The sequence below is a fragment of the Macrotis lagotis genome, chromosome 8, assembly GCF_037893015.1.
Source record: "Macrotis lagotis isolate mMagLag1 chromosome 8, bilby.v1.9.chrom.fasta, whole genome shotgun sequence".
In the NCBI taxonomy this organism is placed as follows: Eukaryota; Metazoa; Chordata; class Mammalia; order Peramelemorphia; family Peramelidae; genus Macrotis; species Macrotis lagotis.
Window position 1 is genome coordinate 144,564,443 of NC_133665.1, and position 22,228 is coordinate 144,586,670.

General features: G+C 40.6%; 1 protein-coding gene across 1 annotated transcript; it reads right to left on the reverse strand.

The window, feature by feature from the left end:
- Nucleotides 1-14: 14 nt before the first annotated feature.
- CAV3 (caveolin 3) lies at nt 15-21,117 on the reverse strand. Its single transcript, XM_074198667.1, has 3 exons — nt 20,876-21,117; nt 479-855; nt 15-364 (listed from the first exon to the last, which is right to left on the reverse strand). Exons 1-2 carry the CDS (start codon nt 20,984-20,986, stop codon nt 514-516), a joined length of 453 nt encoding a protein of 150 aa, XP_074054768.1. The 5' UTR covers nt 20,987-21,117; the 3' UTR covers nt 15-364; nt 479-513.
- Nucleotides 21,118-22,228: the final 1,111 nt, after the last annotated feature.

A 22,228-nucleotide genomic window follows, 5' to 3' on the forward strand; every position in this document is an offset into this window, starting at 1 on the left:
AATCTTTTGGACAGAAATGAAATGAACCACCACTCCCCTGCAGCCAAAACCCTTTATTAGATTCCAATTTTCCAGTCGTAATTGAAAGTTGTTAGTAAAATAAAGGGGTTCACAGGGTTTCTGGAAACAATGACCCCAGGTGGGAAGAGGCTGGTTTCATGCCAATACAGAGAAGACTTAACATTACAGTACAAATGAGTGCCCAGACTCTTTCAGTAGCTGCCCTCTGAGCAAATGGCCATCATTCCGGCTGTGGGATCCCATGGTGAGGGAGAGGGACAGAATGAGAACCAAAATGCCCAATTGTCATTATGTCATTTCCCCTTCCTCTGCACATTCTTGTCTCAGAAATAGCAACAAGTCTCTAAAACATAAAATATGTAGAAATCCTCATGGAGTGTTGTTGTGGAACCCGTTGTGGCTTTATGTCCCCTCTTCCCCTCTTTCTTCCCTCCCACCCTCACCCTGCCAGACTCACAGGTGTCAACTTTCCTCAGCTTCCCCCAACTTCATCTAGGCTTCCTTTCTCAAGGCCACTTTGATGCTGCTGAAGACTTGGCCAAGGGCAGCAAACAGGGGATGGCAGAAGGTGTGGACACAGAGGGAGTAGATGCGACTGATGCACTGCATTTCAATCAAGCAGCTCTTGATGCAGGGGACCACAGCCCAGATGTGGCAGAAGGAGATGCAGGCAAAGATGAAGCCCCAGAGGAGGGCCAGTGGCACGCCCAGTAGGGTGGAGATCAGCCGGTAGCACCAGTACTTGCTGACTGTGAAGGTGGTGTAACTGACCTTCCAGACGCCATCAAAGCTGTAGGTGCCCTCGGGCTCTGCGATCACATCTTCAAAGTCCACCTGAGGCCAGGGCCAGAGGGAGGGAAGAACAGAGGGCTGATCAGAGCACAAGCATTGGGACTAGAGAAGCAGCTATACGCAATGGCAAACGGATGCAAGCTGCAGAAGCAGAACCAGGAGAGCAAAAGAAGTGGAGAAAAGGACATCCAAAAGGACCATGGCAACTGAAAGCTGCTCACAAGCTAGCAGGCGATTTCCCAGTTCATTTACATTTTAATAGGGTTTTAAAAAACTAAACCAAGGAGGTGATTTCAAGGAAAAGACACAACCACTCATTTCTATGAAGTACAGAGATCTTTCTGTCTCTGTCTTTCTCATCTTCCTTCTCCTCCCTCTTCCTCTTTCTTCCTGTCCCTCTCTTCTCTTTCCCCCTCCCTTTCTCTTCTATTCCTTTCTCCTTCTTCCTCTTCCTCTCCTTTTCTCCTCCTCTCTCTCCCTCCTTTTGTCTACCTCTCGTATTCCTTCCTCTTTCTCCCTTTCCTTTCCTCCTTTTCCCTCCCTCCTCCCTATCCCTCTTCCTCCCTGTCCTCTTCTCCTCCTTCTCCCTCTCCCTTTCTTCTTCTCCCTTTCCTCTCCCTTTTTCTCCCTCTCCCTTTCTTTTTCTCCTTATCCCTCTCTATCTCCTTTTCTTCTCTCTTTCTGTTACCTTTCCTCCTTCTCCATCTCCCACTTGCTTTTCCCCCTCTTCCTCTCTTTTCCTCCTTCTCCCTGTCCCTTCCTCTTTCTCCCTCTCCCTCTTTTTCTCCTCCTCCCTTCCTCCTCCTCCCCCCTCTCCTTTTCCCCTCTCCATCTCCTTTTCTTCTTCTCCTTCTCTATTTCCTTTCCTCCTTCTCCCTCTCCTTCCTTTTCCCTCTTCCTCTCTTTTTCTCCTTCTCCCTGTCCCTTCCTCTTTCTCCCTCTCCTCTTTTTCCTCCTCTCTGTCCCTTCCACCTCCCTGTCCCTCTCCCTTTCCTTTTCCCTGACTTCCTTTCCTTCTCCTTTTTCCTCCTCCCTTTTCCTCTCCTTTCTTCCCTTTCTCCCCTTCCTACCTCTCTCTTCCTCCCTCCTTCCTCCTTTTCCTCTTCCCCCCTCTCAAAAATCTATGGTTTTCTTGGCAGGGACTTTATTGTGAATGCAAATCCCAGTTCATAAAGTTACTAGCTATTTGACACTGGATGAGTCATTTAACTTTTCTTACCCTTTGTTTCTTCATCTGTAAAATGAATATAATCTTATCTATCTCACAGGATTATGAGGTTCACAGAAGATAATATATCTAAGGTCTTTTGCAAACCTTAAATCTATGTAGATGCTAGCTGCTAATATTATTAACTGATATAATTTTGATAAACATAGCTGGGGAGATACTCTATTCAATAAAGGTTTATTAACTCTAATGCAAGGTGCTAGGAAAAAACCCAAAGTGAAACTGTTTCTGCCCTCAAGGAGTTTATATTCTCTTGGGCAAGCAGATAACTAAAAGTCTATAAAGTAATATAACGTGGTTTCCAGACAGAAAAAGCACAAATACCTTAGGGCATCAATATCCTCCTGCCTGTTTCTCTTAGGTCCCAATCTCCAACTGACTGAAATGTAACTGCAACCAAGGAAATTGGCTCTCTCCAGACACAGACACAGACCTATTTGTAATGGCCTGAGGTTGTGTGATTGTTGTACTGAGCTAGAAAAAAGCAAACCAAAGGAATCAGTTTGGAATTGAGAAATTTCTGCTCTGGAATAATAATTCCAATTCTATTTAGGGAGGGAAAGAAAAGACACATTTGGGTAGGCATAATAACTCAGCCTGGGGATCCACTGACCAGAAGCTGACAATGAATCCCTTTTGCTCCTTCCTTCTGTAGAGGAGAGAAGTCTGACTCTATCTAACCTACATTAGAAGAAATGGTAAAAGCATACTCTGTGTAGCTACAAAATGGAACCAGAGACTGGGGGAATGTTATTTTGGTGACAATCGGCTGACCCTTATTGGCACAGCTGGTTTGTAAATAGAGGAGTTTTTCTAGAACTGGAAAAACAGGGAAAAGAGATAATAATAGAATTTATAATAGCTATATATAATATTATAATAGTATTTTAATTCCATGTTTGCAAAGTACTTTATATACACTATCTCCCTTGATGGTCACCACAATCCTTGAAATAGTTGCTGAGAGAGTTTAAATGCATTATCAGGTTCATACAGGTAATAAATATGTGAAGTTGGATTTAAACCCATGTCTACTAGTCCCATTAAGTTCAGAAATATCTCTCACACATATTCTCCTTTCCATTCACATGCTCACCAATTAAATTCATCATTTCCCAACTGGACTATAGATTCTTTTTTTTTTTAGGTTTTTTGCAAGGCAAATGGGGTTAAGTGGCTTGTCCAAGGCCACACAAATAGTTAATTATTTAGTGTCTGAGACCGGATTTGAACCCAGGTACTCCTGACTCCAGGCTGGTGCTTTATCCACTGCACCACCTAGCTGCCCCTGGTCTATAGATTCTTAATTAATCTTTCTGGCTCTAATCTCTCTTCTTTCTGGTTCTTACTTTATTGGCAACTATGGTAGGAATTTTCTCAAGTTATATCATTGCCCTGATCTAAAACCTTCAAATGCCTTCCTATGGTATCTATTGTAAAAAACAAATCCCTCAGACTGGCATTTAGCTCCTTCTATCATTGTCTTGGATAGGGCTTTTCCAGACTTCTTTCACATTGCTTTCCTTCATGGATTCCACTTTCCTGACCAACTGTATTTCTTGTTGCTCCCTATATACTAGACCATAACCTGAGAGGCGACATGATCTAATGGAAAGAATAGCAGATTTGCAAACATAAGACCTGGGTCTATATCTTGACTCTGCCACTTAATAGCTGTATGACCTTGGGAAAGTCACTTCACTTTTTTGGGTCTCAATTTTCCCATTTGCAAAATGAGGGGTTGACCTAGATGGTCCCTAAAGTGTCTTCTAGCTTTAAGTCTATGATTATGCCTTCACACATTTACACATCTCTACTTATCTGACAATGTTTACCTTCTCAACTCTGTCTTTTAGAATATTTATCTTCCTTCACAGTTCCTTCCTTAACCTTTGGTTCTTTCTCTTCCCAAATTTTTCTGGATCTCTCCTTCTCCCCACTCCCTGCCTATTTTTCCCTACCTCATCTATAAATATAAATTCATTCTCTCCTCCAGTAAAATGTAAGTTTCTTCAGGGTACAGACTGGTTTCTTTTTGTCTTTGCAACTGAATAAGTGTTTGTGTAATGATTACATTTTGACTTTATAGGGTAACCAGGCTGGGGAAAGCAACTACCTGAGTGCCAGTATCTCTTTCTAAGAATCCACTCCAGGTAAAACTTGGTGTGGATTTTTGTTACTCCATGAGTTTGAAGGTACAGATGGGTGGAGCCCTTTTCTCAGCTTAGAGTTTTAAGTTGGTAGGTCCTACAAACATTAGGGCAGGGTATTTCTCATCACTGGGCATCTTAAGACAGAGAAGAGTAGCACACGAATATCCTAGTCTGTAAAGCTTCTGTTTGGCTTGGCACCAAGAAGCCACTTTGGGGTGGGATCAGGATTTCCCTTCATGGACTCTTCTGAGTGTATTTTGATATCTCCTTCTCTCAGAGCATTCCAAGCCATTCATACCTCTGTAAGGAGGGACAGCGCTGGTCAATGTATTCTCAGGCAAACGGATGGTGCCAAGAATTCTTTGGTCTACATACCATAGGCACCTCTTAGGTCACTGTCGGCAATCTTGTGGTTCTGTGGCACTGGGGAAGGTGGGCTGTGTGAGAAGTCACAGTCATTGACTTCGAGAGACTCAAGAAGGTCAAGCCTACATTCTGTCTCAGTCAGGGAAGGGTGATAAAGAATGCTTAGTGGAAGAAGATGACCTCTGCACTATCAATCTCAGCAAGATTCCACTATCTCCTTAATAAAGTGCTTTTAATTAATTCAGCAAATTTTCCTTGATTGCCTCCTATGTGCAAGACTACATTGTGGAAGGATGCAGTGATGACCCCGATCTCAAAGAATGACTATTTAAAAAAATGAAGCAAAAATATAATGCAAAAGATAATTAGACTCTAAATAGAAAAGTAACTCAATGGATCCATTGCCCATGAATTTTTTTAAACTACATCTGAATTTCTTTATATTTTTAGCTTGTGCCACTCCTTAAAGTAATAAAGCCCATAGTTTCCCTAGCTGTTATGTTGAGAAGGACTTAGTTTTAAAATTATCTCCTCTTTCTGGAAGACCTTCCCTATCTAGTTCAGCTGTCTGAAATTTGTTGAACAAACCTGCATTCTCTTGTATTTAAGCTTTGAAATTTTGTACACTTTGACTGCATCTAGTCTTGGGCTCCATTTCCAGAATGAAGTATTTTAATGATTTGACTCTGCCCTCCTTTGTAACCATTCTATTCCCTTGATTATTTTAATATACATGAATATATCTATTAATGTAGGTTAAATCCAATTTCTCATTTTGGTCTGGGTCCCATAGCCCAGTCTGACTTAAACATACTTAAAAGATTTAAAAGCTTTTGGCATGGATATAGTCATTGCCAACACAGTAACATAATCAAGACATTATAACCCAACCTGGAAGGGTTTTCTGTGGCTAAGATCTCAGGCAGTTTGCAACAAAGTCTATATCATAAGATTTCCTCAAAAACATACAAAACACAAGAATATTCATATATATATGTATATATATATATATATATATATATATAATCCTAGAAATCATGGGAAGAGATATAGCTATGCAAGGAATCAGATCATTTACACAACTTCTTGTTAATTCTCCTCCTCAACTCTGTGGTTATAAGAGAACATTCCATAGGTGTCAGTGGTTTGGCATGGTATCAAAACCCATTTCATGATGGTGTTGATGATGGAGACAGGGAGAGAGAGAAGAGGGGAAAGGAGAGGAGAGGAGAGAGAGAGAGAGAGAGAGAGAGAGAGAGAGAGAGAGAGAGAGAGAGAGGCAGACAGAGAGAGACAGAGACAGACCGACAGAGACAGGGATGGAGAGAGACAGAGAGAGACAGAGAGAGAGAATAACAGAGAAAGAGACAGACACACAGAGACAGAGACAGAGAGAGAGAGAGAAAGAGAAAAAGAGCTAGATGAGAGAGACAGATAGACAGACATACACATACATATATAGACTGAGACCAAGACCAACACTGAGCTCGAGAGACAGCATTGAATGTAAAATGATGTTGATTGTTATCTTTTGTTCTCGAAGATGACCAAAATGACACTATTATGCTATAGTCAAGTTTGACTGTGGCTGATCATACCAATCTGAGCTTGGAATACTCTACTGCAGGTTAAGCACAAGTAGGCCATGTGAACCTTTGCAATAGATTCTCTAAATTTGCACATCTTGAATTTCTTTTGAGCTTCTTCAATTCTGCTTTGCTCATGGATCTCAACAACTTTTGTGTTGAGGGCACACCATGCTGGGCAGTTCTATGCCAGTGTCTCCCATGTCATGTAATTAATTCCAAAGTTCCAAAAGAATCCAAATTTTGAAGAATGTGGAAAAACTGTTGAACGTAAGCAGTGTGGTTGTTGAATACTAGAAGGAATGGAATCTGAATGCCAGTCCTTAGAGCATATCAGGTATGTGCTCCAGGTCGACAAAGGCAGGTGACTTTGCCTTGTGCAGCTTGTCTGGAATGCTCATAGGTCTTTGTTCCAATGAAAGGAGCATTTTGGTGTTCAAATGAACCAGTCCTAGCAGCTGTAGAAAGCTGTTTGGCACAATTCTGAATCACTCTCAATGGACCAAGAACAGCAAAAGAGAACACTTGGGGAGAAGTGGAAGGATCCAGAATCTAGATCCAAGCAAAATTATCAAGCGGTGTGAGGTGTATGCATGTGGATGTGTATAAGCGTTTTTATTTCTGTGCACATATATGTATGTATGTGTGTCTGTAAACTTTCAAGAATTTTTCCCAAGAATGGCAGCATCACATTACTCTGCCCTAAAGTGGTATTCTTTGATTCTCTTTCTTTCTCTGTGATAAAATTGTGACTGCTTAGCCCAAACAGTAGCCTAGAGATTCAAACTCTTCCTACTTTTATATGCTCTTACTAGTGAGAAAAATACTGGTGCTCATGATGGGGTTACTGGCAGAAACTATTACCTTTCTGTCAAAATGGGACCAGAGGCTAAGGGAATATTATTCTGGTGGATAGTAGGTTACTCCAGATGAACTGGCCCACTCCCCCTGATTGTAGTAGTAACTTAATTGTCAGAAACATCATCATCAGATGTAATTAAGACAAGGATTTAATTTAGGAGGTTAATTTAATTTAATTCAGAATCTGGGTGCTTTTGATATCAAACATCAGCTGGCTTGACTCTTCTGAATCCAGGTAAGAGGTGCCTGCTTGGCCTTCCTGGGGACACAGGGGCCCTCTCTGTATCATCCCATCTTAGGGGCATGGAGGTTATAGTGGTGTGATGTGATCAGACCACATGGACCAGGTTCACTCTCAAGCAGTTAGCATCATCCCCATTTCCTCATTCTCCTCAGTAAGCATTGCTATTAGCCTAGAGTCAAGACTCTAACTGGGATGGGGGATCATCAGTCCCCCCCTCCCAGGTTCAAGTTTTAAAGGATGAAGTCTAGATTAAGTGCCAACTCTGGACCTTAAACCAATTTAGCAAGAACTGTTAGTTCAGAGAGGCCACTGCTAGATGGCTCCTTCTGGAGGCTCCAGCCAATGGAGCTCTTCATAGGAGGCCTCATCTCTACCTCAGCACCTCCCCAACCTTATCCCTCTTCCTTCATGGCTTTTCATTTCAAGGCATGTTTTGTGCCACTGCCTAGAGGAGTAAGGAGGGTGGTGACCCGGGTGGGAATGCTACCAGACATACCCCCATTTGAACTAGCTACTCTGTGATGTGCCCATATCCCTTGCATCCATAGGCTGACTTTGTCAAAAGAGATTTGTTCCTAGAGAATTTAAATCTAATCACCTTTGGCAAATGATTTCCCCAATAATGGAATTGTGAGTGGCAGTGGTGGGGTAGGGGTTGGCTGCCTGAGATGAAAGGATAAAAGAAGGGAACTTATTTTCCCTTCCCTTTTTCCAGTAACCATAAGAGCTCTCCAGTGTGAGGGTGTATCATTTTAATTATTCATTTTCTTAGAAATCATTGGTTCTGATGTTTTAATTAAGACAGTTTCCAGCAATGTTTTTCACCAAGGAGGACTGGCTCTGAGTTCCCCTGTTATTCTTTGTCTTCCCTGTAAATCAGAGGAAGCCTGTATACAGGCCTGCAGCTGTCCCCCCGCCCGGCTTGGATCTGAGAGAAGGACCTACTTTGGTCATGGTGTTCTAAGCCTTTCTGGGGAAGGAGAGAGTGGCATTTAGGGAACTAGAATCTGGAAGCTCTGTAGATAATGACCAAACAATATAGTGACTTCATTTCTTAATTACTAATTAGAATTGCAGGGGAAATGACTTATTTTGGTGGGGGACTGGTCATATTCCCTTTGCTCCCTTTCTAAAGCAGAATGTTCTGTCCATGTCTGAAGGGAGGGAGGGAGAGAGAGGGAAGCGAAATCAATCTGCCTAAGCCAAGCAGCCTCTCCTAGATTTATTTTTGGAGCAGGAAGGTGGTAGGTTGATTAGTGTGAGCCAGCTGGAGCAGCAGTGGGGCAAGGGTAGATAGTGTGGAGGGCCTGGAGCATAGCAGGAGGCAGGGGAAGCTCTCTGTGGACTTGTTAGCTTATGTGGTGTCCTGAAAGCTTTGCTTTCATTCTGGGAAATACTGCCTTATATTCTCAAAGACTCATCCAGTTCAGAGAAAGAAATTGAAAACCCCAGTAGAAATGGAAATACATTGTTGTTGAGTCGTTGGTCAGTCATGTCCAATTCTTTTGACCCTTTTGGGGGTTTTCTTGGCAGACATGCCAGGTGGTTTACCAATTCCTTTTCCAGTTCATTTTAGAGATGAGGAAACTGAGGCAGACAGAGTTAAGTGATTTGTCCAGAGTCACACAGCTAGTAAGAGTCAAACATAGAGTTTTCCTGATTTCAGTCCCTGAACTGTGCTCTGTACCACCATCTAGCTCCTCCTCCAATTATTATAGTAATAATTCTTCTTTAATTATTAATAGCATCATCTATAATTAATAATATATTGTGTGATGATGATTAGAGAGATAATAAATATATTTCATTTAATAATAAATTAATTATATATTTAGATATAATATAATATGTTATAATAAATATATTATATTTATAATATATATTAAATAAAGACTTCAACTTAGAATCAGGAAATTCAAGTCATGGTTCAAGTCCTTCTATGTTATTCTGGAAGAATCTTTGTACCCTTAGGCAATGTTCTAAGCCTAAAGGTTGTAAAGCAGGTACTAATAAGTTTTGGTAGAGGGCATTTCTCATGTAGAGTTCTCTACATCAATGAAATCTGAAAAATTAAGTAACACTAGTTAATAGAAGCAGTATGGGGGCAATAGAAAGAGGACTGGGCTTAGAATTTGATAGAAAAAAATTTTTTTTTAGGTTTTTGCAAGGCAAATGGCGTTAAGTGGCTTGCCCAAGGCCATACAGCTAGGTAATTATTAAGTGTCTGAGACCAGATTTGAACCCAGGTACTCCTGACTCCAGGGCTGGTGTTTTATCCACTGCACCACCTAGCCACCCCAAGAAAACTCTTTTCAAATTCAACCTTTGCTATCTATGGGTGGTGGCCTTCAGAAACACCTGGAGATTTATTTATTAAGTCAAGAATATGTTGCCAGCTGTGTAGCTAAGATATGACACTTAGAATATACAGAACAGCTCCCTGAGGGCAGGGACTCTCTTTTGTCTTTCTTTATATTCCCCCCACCTTTAGCACAATATCTGGTACATAGTCAGCAAATAATAAATGCTTATTTATTGACCGTCTGATCTCTTTCATTCTTCACAACAACTTTGTGAAATAGTGTTCATATGAATTCCATTTGTCGGATAAGACTAGCCCAAGATCACACAGCTAGTAATCACCAGAGATAGTATTTAAATGCCATTTTTTCTTGACAATTATAAAAGTGATATCATGAAAGGTCAAGAGAATTGACTTTTAGTCCTGATTCTTCCAGTGATTTGTTTTTGGACCATGGGATGATCACTCCACCTTTTTGTGTCAATAAAACCAGTGAACTTGAGGTGTCCGGGTCCTTCCTGGCTCTAAAAGTTAATGCTATGCTCACATTTTGTTATGTCACATTCACCCATTTTTAGCTGGGAATTCTTGAATAGAGATGACTTGTTTAGAGTAATTCATTGAGCAAGAGTCTGGAAAAGATAAGGGACGGCTAAATATTGATTGAGTATGAGTGAAGACCCAGATTGAGAAGGGCTATGTGGAGGCTAAGCTTGTGTTGAATACCAGTGTGGGTGTCTGCGCCCCACAGTTGGCAGGTGCAGAGGATTATGGGAGGATTGTATTACACATAGGAATAGCTTGCAGATGACAAACCAATACTGGGAATGTCAATTAGACCACTAATACGGCCAGAACCCTGATTTTGGACCCTCCTTGAGAGTGATTCCTTTTGTCTGAATTTATTACTTGTGTGTAAGACATTTACTCTGCACCTGGACTCCTAGAATTATGAATATAAAGTAAGAGACATCATTTATCTAGGTTCACAGTGCCCTAATTTTAAAGAGCAAGACTTGCAGAGGGAAGACCTGTCCAAGATCACATATGCAGCATGGAGCAAAGTTGCAATTAGAATCCAGGCACTGTTGCATTTAAAGTTAGGGATCTGTTCATGCTATGCCTCCTTTGGCATAGTTTTCACAAAAACCACTCATTTCATCCACAAAGAATTACTAGAAGCACAAGGGATTGTAATACAAAGGTGAGATGAACCCCACCAGAAGGAAGTTTATATTCTACTGCAAGCATTGAGTCATGAAGCAAAAGAAGTTCAAAGTTGGAAGGAGTCTCAGTGGCCATTGACTTGAACCCATGCCTGAAACAGAAAAACCTCTATGAAGGGATCCAGTCTTTGCTTGAACACCTCTAAAATGTGTGAATGACTCTAAGTCTCAGTTTTCCTATCTGTAAAGAGAGAGGTGATTAGAATTACTAGATAGACTACTGATGTTCCTTTCAAATTTAGGATTCTATGAATCCACTTATTCCATTTGAATATGAATATGTTTTTCTGTGTATTTGATTTGAATTTGCTTCCAACTTTACTAATTCCAATTTGCTACCCCAAACCTGGGCTTCTTGGATCTTACTGGGTGCTTGGTTTTGGTCTGATCTCTTTAGAGATGAGGAACTAGGGATTTGGATGAAGGCCCCAAGAAAACAGAATGAGCCTTTGCTTCAAGAAGTAGTTCTTAGATGGAAAGCTCTCAATCTCACTGCTGAAAGAGCTGTTCTACATATCTGAACTCCTTATAAAATGGGTGGGGAAAGGAGTCAGGAACCCGGATAGTGTAATTCAGTGTCTAGGCACTGGCATCCATCAGAGATGGCATCAGAGATCTACATAGAAAGAGTCAGATAGTGCAAGAGCATGTTAGATGTATGATCAATTCCAGTTCTGTTTGGGACATGTAAGAGGAGGTTGGGTAAATCCCTCCAAGATTTCTCCCTGTTCTGAACTTCTTTGTCTGACATGGTTTCTTTCTCCCTGCCCCTCGTCCTCATCTGATCACACATTGTAATTTGTCTCTAACATAGTGATGATGCTTTAGTCTTCTTTGCTAATGAACCAGCTAGGAACAGCCATCCATATCACTTTATAGAACCAATTTATGGAACTAAAGAGCCTTTTAGAGACAACAGAACCATAGCTAGAAGGCACCTTAGAGATGGTGTAGTCCAACCCTATTCTTTTATGGAGTAGGAAATCTGCTAGAAGCTACACAGCGAATACATAGCAGATATGGGAATCTTTTCTGGGCTGTGTCTGGATCTCCTCCATCATTCCTCAGCTCTTCATCCTGAAACCTTGCTCCAGTCCTGGAATTCACACTTTGAAGCAGGCCTCTTCTTCTGATTGTATGTCTCTTCCCAGAACCCTCCATTTAAGGAGGGTTTGCTGGCCAGTCTTAACTCATTTTTTCCCAGGCTGCATTCCCACTTACCACAATGGCTTGATCTTTGTTAATCGATTGACTGACTGACTGACTGAAACCCAGATACAGAGAAGCATAGGCTTGTGATATTGAACTGGAAAGGGCATCGCAGGTCATCTAGTCACACTCCCTCATTTTCCAAATGATGGAAGATTAAATGATTTCTTCAAATCAGTTAGCAAATAGCAGAGCTAGGATTCAAAAGAGATGCTCTGTCATTCTACAGCAGTTGATGGATAGCAGATAGAGCTTGGAGACATCCTAGGTTTAAATCCTGACTTGCATACTTGTTGGCTGTGTGACCCTGGACACTTTGTCTCAGTTTCCTCATTTCTAAATAAAAGAGGCTAATAACACCTACCTTATAGGGTTGTTGTGAGATCAAATAAGAAAATATATGAAAAGTATTAGGTAATATTTGCAAAGTACACTGGGTACATAGTAGGTATTGCATGTGGTATACAGGGCAGGTGCTCTATAAATGCTTATTCTTTCTTGGCACATGACAGGAACTACATAAATGCTTATTCTCTCCCTTCCCTTTGTTATTTCCCAGGACTCTTGTTCTCTTATTTTTTCTCATAGAAATAGATTTAGAGCTAGAAGGGACTTCAGACAGCATCCATAGTGCAAACCCCTCACCTTATAGATAAGAAACCAAGACCCAGGGAGACATAGTGAACTGGCCAAGTTGGGGATGGTGCTCAAAGTCTCTGACATCAGATGCAATGTTCTTTCTAACACACCAGTCACTTCCCTTCTAGGGACTTCTCAGAAGCAGGAAAGTAGCTCCAATTAGTCATTAGAATCTCTGAGTACGAGTTAGTTAATGGGTTTTGCCCTGCAAGGAGGAAAGTTCCACAGCATCAAAGGGGATATTAGGCAGAGGGCAATGCTTTATCCAAAGAAATGACAGGTTCATGGTGACTTTTCTGTCTCTCTAGTGTGTGTGGGTGTGTGTGTGTGTGTGTGTGTGTGTGTGTGATATTTGTGAGTTACTTAGACTTTTTCCAGTCCTTGAATCACTAATGGGTTACATTTGAGAGAGTTCAATTTGGTGCTTTTAAATGGGAACACATTAAGTCATTATCATTTATCACATCTCAGCTCTGCTTCAAAAACACCACTTGTTTAAATCCAAGTCACCAGGCTCCTATCTTAGAGCATCTCAGATTTTGAATCGAGAAGCCTTGTTCCCAGGCTTTAAGGTAATGGAACATCCCCACTGTGGTATAAGCTGAACATCGGTGTTTATGGGCTGAACATCAGAAATCAGAATGGTGAATGATACCTACCCCCCTCCCTGGGAGAGCAGGGACTGTTTTTGCCTTCCATCCATCCATCCATTCATCTATCCATCCATCCATTCATCTGTCTATCCTTCCATCCATCCATCCATCCATACATACATACATACATACATCTATCCATCCATCTATTAATTTACTCATTTATTAACACACACACACATACTTTAGGTGTGCCCAGAACTTAGCTCAGTCCCACACATAATAGAAACAATGAATGATAGTTGATTGACTAATTATTTTGGTTTAAACTATATTATTAGGCATGTTGAAGAGAGGGAAACAGGGATCCCATCACTTGTTTATATGGCCTCTTTTAAAGGTTTCACAATTCTCAGTTCTGCCTCTTAGAAATCTTAATTTTTCTTCAAAATTCAGTTTCAGTTGAACTTCCTATATGAAGTCTTTATTGATCCCCTACTCAGTTACTAGCATCCCTCTAAATTATTGCATATTTACTTTTAATATATTTCAGTATTCATTTATATGTGTTCATGTATCTTTTCTCATCTTATCTCTATCCCCTAGCACCTATCATAGTACCTGATTCATAATAGGCTCTTCACAAATGATTCTTGATTTGAAAGCTTTTTTTTGCAGTTTGTAACAACAGGCTGTACCTAACAAGTATTAAAAAGGAGCCCAGAAAGACCAAGTGGGGAAACCTGGGAACTCTGTGGGTCATCCTTTGCTGTGTGACTTTGGGCAGGTGGGGAATTTACAATCAGAAGATGTGTTATCAATTCTTATTCTTTCATTGATTAGTTAAATCACCTCTATCAAGCCACTCCATCTCTCTGGAGCTTAAATTTCTTATCTCTGAAATGAAGAGATTGGACTAAATGATCGCTAAATTCTCTTTTGGCTTTAAATGGATGATCTTATATTGTGAGTCCTCCTCTTCCCCTGACCCTTACAGACACACACAGATTGGGGCCAGAGAGAGTGGCTGGACAACTGAGTTCTTCTCCTTCAGCTTTATACTATTGGCTAATCTTCAGGGATTTGGAGTTTTCTGGTTCTTGATCCCTCCATATTGTGTGCCCCTCAATATTGATTAACTACTCAAAGTCAATTTAGATTTTAGAAAATGGTACTAAGTACATTTGGCCCCAAAACATACTCCCAAGCTTTGGGAACTCACTATTTCCTGCAAATTCAGAGAAGTTAAGAGGAAAGTTGGCTCGTTTAGAGAACATGATGCAACTGAAGGGTAACTCATGACTTACATCTTTTCTCTAGGCCTCCATTTCCTCATTTGTCAAAGGAAGAACTTGGTCAAGATGATTTTTAAGTTCAAATATTCTATGAACTCTAATCTGTTCCCAAGGAATTTTTTCCACATAGCCTATGGGGAAATAGGCTCCCTGAAATAGGACATTGTACTGAAAACTATTTCCTTTCCCAGACACTCTTAGGGAGATTCTGAAAACAAAGTAGATCTGAGAAAATAGCATTGAAATTCATTTTAGCATTAATTTTCCTTTGTGTTAACTGATAGTCCTCTGGCTATAGACAAACAATTTGAAGGTATTAACAGAGTCCCAGCAGAGGAAGTTCCTTCAGTAACAGGGAAATGGGGCTTGTGAGGACAGTTTTTATAGAAGATCAATGATTTCTTCCAGCTACATGAATAGATGAACTTGATGGACCATTAAAAAGGAAAGAAGACCCTCAGTTCTGAACAAATATCCCTTTTTTTTAAAAAACCTGTCTTAGGTTTTACAACTTTTATATACACTTTCAACAGTAATATAAACCACTCACATTTCTCTGGTCCTTTAAAGTTTGGAAATTAATCGGTCATATGGACTATCATATCATTGTTATTATTCTCATTTTAGAAATAAGGAAGTTGAGACTCATGTTTACATGATGAAATAACTATTAAGCTTTGGAAGTTAAGCTATGTCTTTTTTCTTTAAGGACATCATTCTATTTTTTTATAAGGCATGGTTTAGCAACTTGGTTTTGACAATCATTCCCATTTGTCTAGTGTGTTGAAATTTGTAAATTCATTTATCAAGCATTTATAATTGGCTCCTCCTTATGGATTAGGTGCCAAGGAAACAAAGAGCTAAATGAAACATTTCCTTCACTCAAAAAGTTTGCTGCCTAATGGAGTGATACAATATCCACCCGGATAAAGAGAGATGCTTTAACTTGTGGGTGGAGGACTAACAGCTGACTAGTGAAATCTCTCCTGTGAGGGAGATAGTATGGGCATTATCAAGCCCATTTCACAGAAGAGGAACCCTAAATTTATAGAAACTGTAAATGTGTTAGCTTTATGTTTCCAGTATTTTTCTCTTCTTTGAATTCCTTTAACAGCAACAGCAACAACAACAACAAATGTGTTGTGAACTCCCAGGTAATTTAATATTAAATTAAAGAATTTTAGCACAAACACCTCTGATCTAACAACAGTTATATTGAGGGAAGATATGGAAAGCGTTGGCCAAAGAGCCAGGTTCTAGGTTCTAGTCCTGACTTAGGCAGTTTACCATATAACACTGGGAAGATCACTTGACCCCCTCATTCCTCCCATCCTAGCCATCTTTTCTTCTTCCTTAAGGTCAAAAGTGAAGTGGCTTGCCCATAGTTACACAACAAATGGCAGTTGAGGTCCCATATTATACCCCATGGGAGTTGGCAAACATCAAAGCCTTAAGGGGTGGGGGGAGGGAGAGGCAAATGTTCTTAATTTTCAACATCTTCTAGGTACAGTGGTGGAAAAATGGTGGATCTAAGGTCAGAACACCTATCTCAGTATTCCAAATCTGCTACTCCTTAGCTATGTGAGGTTGAGTAAGTGTCACAACAACCAGTTTGTTGTCGTTCACTTATTTTCAGTCACGTCCAACTCATTCTGACCCCAGATCCTGGAGTAGTTTACCTTTTCCATCACTTTACAGATGAGTTAACAAGACAGAGTTAAGTGACTTATCCAGGATCACACAGCCAGTCAATGTCTTGAGGCTGGATTCGAGCAGGACCAGTGCTCTAGGGCACCACCTAACGACTCCATGAGGTTATTTACCATTATACTATTGTTTACAATTCCAATCCAGTTACCATGTAAACACGGAAAATGCCATTCAGTGACTCTAGGCCTCCTACATTGATCCCATAATATATAGTTAGCATTTAAATAGCATTTAAAGGTTTGCAAAGTGTTTTAACTTGTTTGATCTTCACAACCACTCTACCAAATAGGTGCTTTATGATTTTACAGATGAGGATACTGAGGTTGAGATGAGTCAAGAGATTAGAGTCACATCATCCATATCTGAGGTAGGATTGAGACCCAAGTCTTTCTGACTCTATGTCCAGGGTTTTGTCTGCTGTACACTTGGGAGCTGCCCACTGGTTGACAAATGTGAGAAGAAATACACACATGGACATAGCCTTGTTGAACCTGGAAGCCAGGAAGGACTTTGGAGATCCCTTGTTCTGGAACCCTAATATTTGGTAGATGACAAGGATGAAGCCCGTGGAGGGGGAGGGATTGAGACAATTATTAGACTAGAAACTGGTCATAGATCTAGATCTCAAAGGGACCTCAGAGACCTGGCAGTTCAATCCTCTCTTTCTATAGATGAGGAAACTGAGGTTCAAGGAGCTTGAGTGACAACTCAAATCCACATTAAAACCAAGTTCTTTGACTATAATCATTAACCTTTCCACTAAACTATCCTGTCTCCCACTGATTTCCTGTCACATTCTCTTCTCACTTGATAGAATTTAACTATAACTTCCCAATATCCCAATCTCACAAAAACCTTCCCTCATTTTGATATCAACTTTGAGTGGATGAGCAATGTTAACTGTTGGTCAGTTGGCAGGTAAACCCAAGAGCCCCCTGTGTGGAAGCATCCTACTTCCCCTCTACTCTCCAACCACCCAAACCACCATTCAACCTGCATTCTACCTACCCCTCATAGACATCATCCTGGAAAGTAATCTTAGTAGTGATGAGACCTGCCAGCTACTGAAGATCCAGGAAAGAAAGTCCTAAAAGTTCTAACCACTACCCAATGGTTGGTCATTAGAAAGAAATATTATTTTATCATTATAAATGACATTGGAGAAGAACTATTACCATCTGCTCTGCTACTACCCTCAAGGACCTTGAGACCTTTCCATCTGCCCTGCAGCTGAAAGTCCTTATATATAGTCTTCCTCATTAAACTCCTTGGGGTGGAGAGAGGATTGTCTTTTCTGTTTCTATTTCCATAACTTTGAGCCATGCTTTCCATATAATAAGCATTTCTTTTTTTTTTTTTGCAAGGCAAACGGGGTTAAGTGGCTTGCCCAAGGCCACACAGCTAGGTAATTATTAAGTGTCTGAGACTGGATTTGAACCTAGGTACTCCTGACTCCAGGGCCGGTGCTTTATCCACTACGCCACCTAGCTGCCACTATAATAAGCATTTAATAAAACGCTTTTCTTTCATTGATTCACTCACTCATTTATTTTATAAATGGAAAAACTGAAGCTCAAAGAGACAAGCTGTAGATTTAGGATTTGAACCTAGGACCTTGGACTCCAAGTTCAATGATTGCTTTCTCTTCACTGGCTGTCCTGTTCTCACATCAGAAGGGAAGCTGTTGTAGGAAATACATTCACTTGGGAAGTTAGTGGGTTTAATATATCCTCTATCTGGGGGGTAGTTTGTATAAAAAGGATTCTCAGGGCAAGTGTAATGCAGAACACAAAGGGATATCCTCTGGTGGTGATATTTCAGGAACTGTGACCATTTGGTGGGAGACGGAGGGGAAATCCTTCTGGATGCCCCCCAAGACCACAAGTAGAAGGAAACTCTACCTGTACATGGATGACAGCCCTGCCCCTGATGGCAGGTAGTGCTTCTGGGGCACTGTTTGGATCTTCTGAAGAACAGCATTAAGGGAGACAAAAATTCAGCACTGTCTCTCTAACTCCTTCAGATAATCTTAGATCCCTATGATGATTTATAAATGACTTCTCTCTCTCTCTCTCTCTCTCTCTCTCTCTCTCTCTCTCTCTCTCTCTCTCTCTCCTCCCCTCCCCTCCCCCACATTTGTTGAGTAATTTTTCTGTCATGTTCAACTTTTTGTGACCATTTTGGGTTTTCTATTCCCTCCATCAGTTAATTTTACACTTGAGGAAACCAAGGCAAAAAGAGTGAAGTGATTTACACACAACTAGTAAGTGTTAGAAGCCAGATTTGAACTTGGGAAGATGAGTCTTCCTGACCCTAAGCCTGGCATTCTATCTACTGTGCCACCCAACTGCCCATATATCTATGCATACACATGTGTGTGGGCAGGCATATACATACATACATCTATATATAAGGCATACACAGTGGATATTCATGTATCTATAACACACACATGAATATATATGTATATGATTTTTTTTGCTTTCTAGACTTGAGAAAGTGATGGAGAAAATATTAATACATATAAATTTAAAATTGTGTCTTGCATATGTCCTGACTCCTAACAACACCCCTTAAACATATACCAATAAACCCCTGGTTCAAATCCTGGTGATTGGGTAAGTCACTTCCCATGAGAGGCAGTGTGATACTGAAAAAGAATACTGGCTTTGGAATCAGAGAATCTGAACTTCTAATATCTCACCATGAGGAAGTCTCTTTAGGCTTCAAATTTCTTCTACACCAAATAATGAGTGGGGGCTGAACTAGATGATTTTTCAGCTCTGAAATCTATGATTCCTTTGGGAACTTGGATTCACTTAGAATTCATGTCCTAACATACCTGGGCCCAGAGCATGGATGTTTATTGGAAGAAACAAGATTTTAATTACCACTGAGGAATATGAGGCCATAGCAAATGTTAATTGTGTCAATGGGTTGAGGAAGGACATTTAGGAGATTGAGGAGCAATGGAGATTTGAGTTGGGGAGACAGTCTGGGAGCAACCAAATCATTAGCAGCAAATGCCGCAAGATGTTTCCTGGAAGAAAGTCTAATTTCATCTGCACTGAAGACAGCATTTATTCATTCTGGTGGCAGAAATAAACCTTCCTTAGGTTTTCTTCTTGAAGTTGTATGTCTCAGAGGAACTCATTTTTTCGGACTACCATGGGGAGGTGGGGATAGGCAATGGTACTCATTCAGTAAATGTATGCTGAGATTGTTTTCTCTTATTTTACTATTCATTCCTGTCCCAATTAAACAATTTTCAATTTCAATGATGTTCCTTGCCTAGTTCTATTAGCATAGTGAGCCCACAAATTGAACAAAAATCTAAACTGTTTTATAGTGAGGTGGACCACAGGCTAGTTGCATCTATATAAAAAAGGAGGAGGTTGAATGAGATGAATTCTAAGGCTTCTTTTAGTTCTCAATATCAGAATCATTTAATAACAACTCTTCTTTTGAATGTCCTTTACAAAATCCTTTCTTCCCAATACCATTGGGGAGGTAAGTAGCTCCTAATCAGTATTTTACACATACAGAAACTAGAGAAATGAAATGATTGATCCAGAAGTCAGAAAGTGGCAAAGTCAGGCTTCAAACTCCATCCTTCTGACTCCATGTCCATTTATCTTTCCATTATACAACAATAAAGAAGTTTTGGGTTGAAGAAGCTAGAACGGAATGAATCTAAGATCCTGATTTCTCTTCTCTATCAGCTTCACTTTTTGTCCAATGAAACCCAATGGAAAGAAAAAGCTATTTTGATTCTGCTCCTTACTATCTATGTAATATAGGACTGGTGACTTTCTCAGAGTTCTCATCTAGAATATGAAAAAGTTAGACTAGGTTGATCTCAAAGGTTCTATCTATCTCCAAATTCTGTGATTATTAGAATGTTTCCTTTGAGTTTCTTACAAGCTTCCCGCCTTGCCCCACCTGAAAATCCTGAGAGGTGTGAATTTCCATTCAAGGACCCTGGGCTATACCTCCAGGATGCCAGCTGCTTAGAGAGTGGCAGGGGGAGCAGTCACCCCAGTGACCTGGCACATAGGAGTTATCTTTGAGCCAAGATAGCCAGGTTGGCTGGAGAAGTGTTGTTGGGTTAGGGGCTATGATTCTTTGACAGTGGTTTCTCTAGGACATGCAAGAAGTTCCCACTTACTGTCTTCCATCATATGTAGAAGACATTTTCAAATAGGGGCAAATTTTTACTCTTAGCTTCATTTTCTTTCTCAGTAAAATGATAGGCAGGAGCTAAATGAATTCTAACATTCTGTGACTTTATTCTAATTCTGCCAAGGCCAAGAAAAAGCATTTTTTCCAAATACTTGTATCCGAGAGACCAATGTATTTTTTGATCCTTTTTTCTTCCCCACTCTTAATATTCTGTAACATCTTCAATGACTTTTCTTCTAATTATTTCATAATAAGCATTTGGGAGTTCATTAAGGGAAAGTTCAGGACATAGGTACACATTTATAATGAGATCTTCTGAGAGCTTGTCACTGCCTGAAATGAAAATTTTTCCCATCCCGGATTGCTCATGGCCCTCCACTTGCAAAGCAGACATACTTTGGGGGCACCCTGGGCTGGGGCTGCAACAGTGACAGTTCCAGGGCCAAAACAAAAGGATCACAATCCTACCTTGACCACATCTTCATTAATATGCTTTGGGTCTCGGTTCACCAAATCAATCTCTTTACTGTGTATGTCCTGGATGATTCTGGTTTCCAGGTCTGTCTGTTCTTCAGCCATGGTAACAATCCCGTTTTGCTTGAGAAAAGCCCCAAATCCTTTTGGATGGGGGGGGGGGGATACCCTTGAGGGAAGTGGTAAATTCAGTGTTCCCAGATTTGTACTCTCTGACTATGAAATAAGCCCCACCCCTCATGCCAGGGGGACAGCTGTCTCGCATACCTTCATCCACTCCTTTTTGGTAAAGCAGACCATGGCAGGTCTCCAAGCTAAAATTAAGATTGTAACTCACACAGGCCATCCATTCCTTAAAGGGGCTTGTTGAGAGTCCAGCCCTTAAACAAGACAGTAATATTTTGGGTGTCTAGCATTCTTCTTGATGTCACCAAAATGGGAGTGCAGGGACCCAAGGGAACCCTCAGGGAACCGGACCACCCAAGAACTGCTGACTATTGGACAGGGAGATGACTTTGAGGCTTTGGGCTATTAATTTTCTCTCTTTGGAGGACTGAGTCCTCAGGTATAAGTTGGACCTGGTGGTGGAGTTGTGCGTTTCACTAGCTTAGGTCTCACTACATAACTGTTGGGCTGGTGGTAGAAGTTGGGTAGTTCAATTATCTGATGAGCCATGAGGTTGCTTGCCAAAATTGGGTATGTGCAAACACACATATAAACACACACACATATAAATATGTTCATGCATTTAAAAAGCTTTTGAGACACATGTGGTGTGGTAGAGTGAGTCAGCATTCTGTCCTGCCTCTGGATCAGTGTGGCTATGTGACCTTGGGCAAGTCATTTAACTACTCAGTGTCCTGAGCAGTTTCCTAAGACTACACGTTTTTAGAGAAGGGGCAGATCTGCATTTCTAGAGGAAGTTTCCTCATCATGAGATCCATATATAATGAGTATATAGAAATATATACATGTGTATAAAATTTCCTTGATATATATGGATGTATATATGCAGACATCCATATATATTTGAATCATGCTATTATGAGACATTCATGTCAGTTCCAAGGCTGTAACACAATATGAAAAACCAAAAACTTTTTTTGACCGACTGAATCATAAGTATGGTCCCCAATAGAAGCATATGTGTAAGGGGCAGTTTGATGGCACAGAAGATAGAGCACTGGTCTTGGGGTCAGGAGGATTGGAGTTCAAATCCAACCTCAAACACTTGACTCATATAACTGTGTGACCTTGGACACCTAATTTCCTCCAATCTAGGGCCATCTCCAGTCATCCTCATTCATATTTGGTCCCTGGATCCAGATGACTGGAAGAGAAAGTGAA

Coding starts and splice junctions, on each gene's coding strand:
- CAV3 (XM_074198667.1), bottom strand. CDS start 20,986: ATGGCTGAAGAACAGACAGACCTGGAAACCAGAATCATCCAGGACATA. Junction 856..20,875: donor TTAATGAAGATGTGGTCAAG/GTAGGATTGTGA, acceptor CCCTGGCCTCAG/GTGGACTTTGAAGATGTGAT.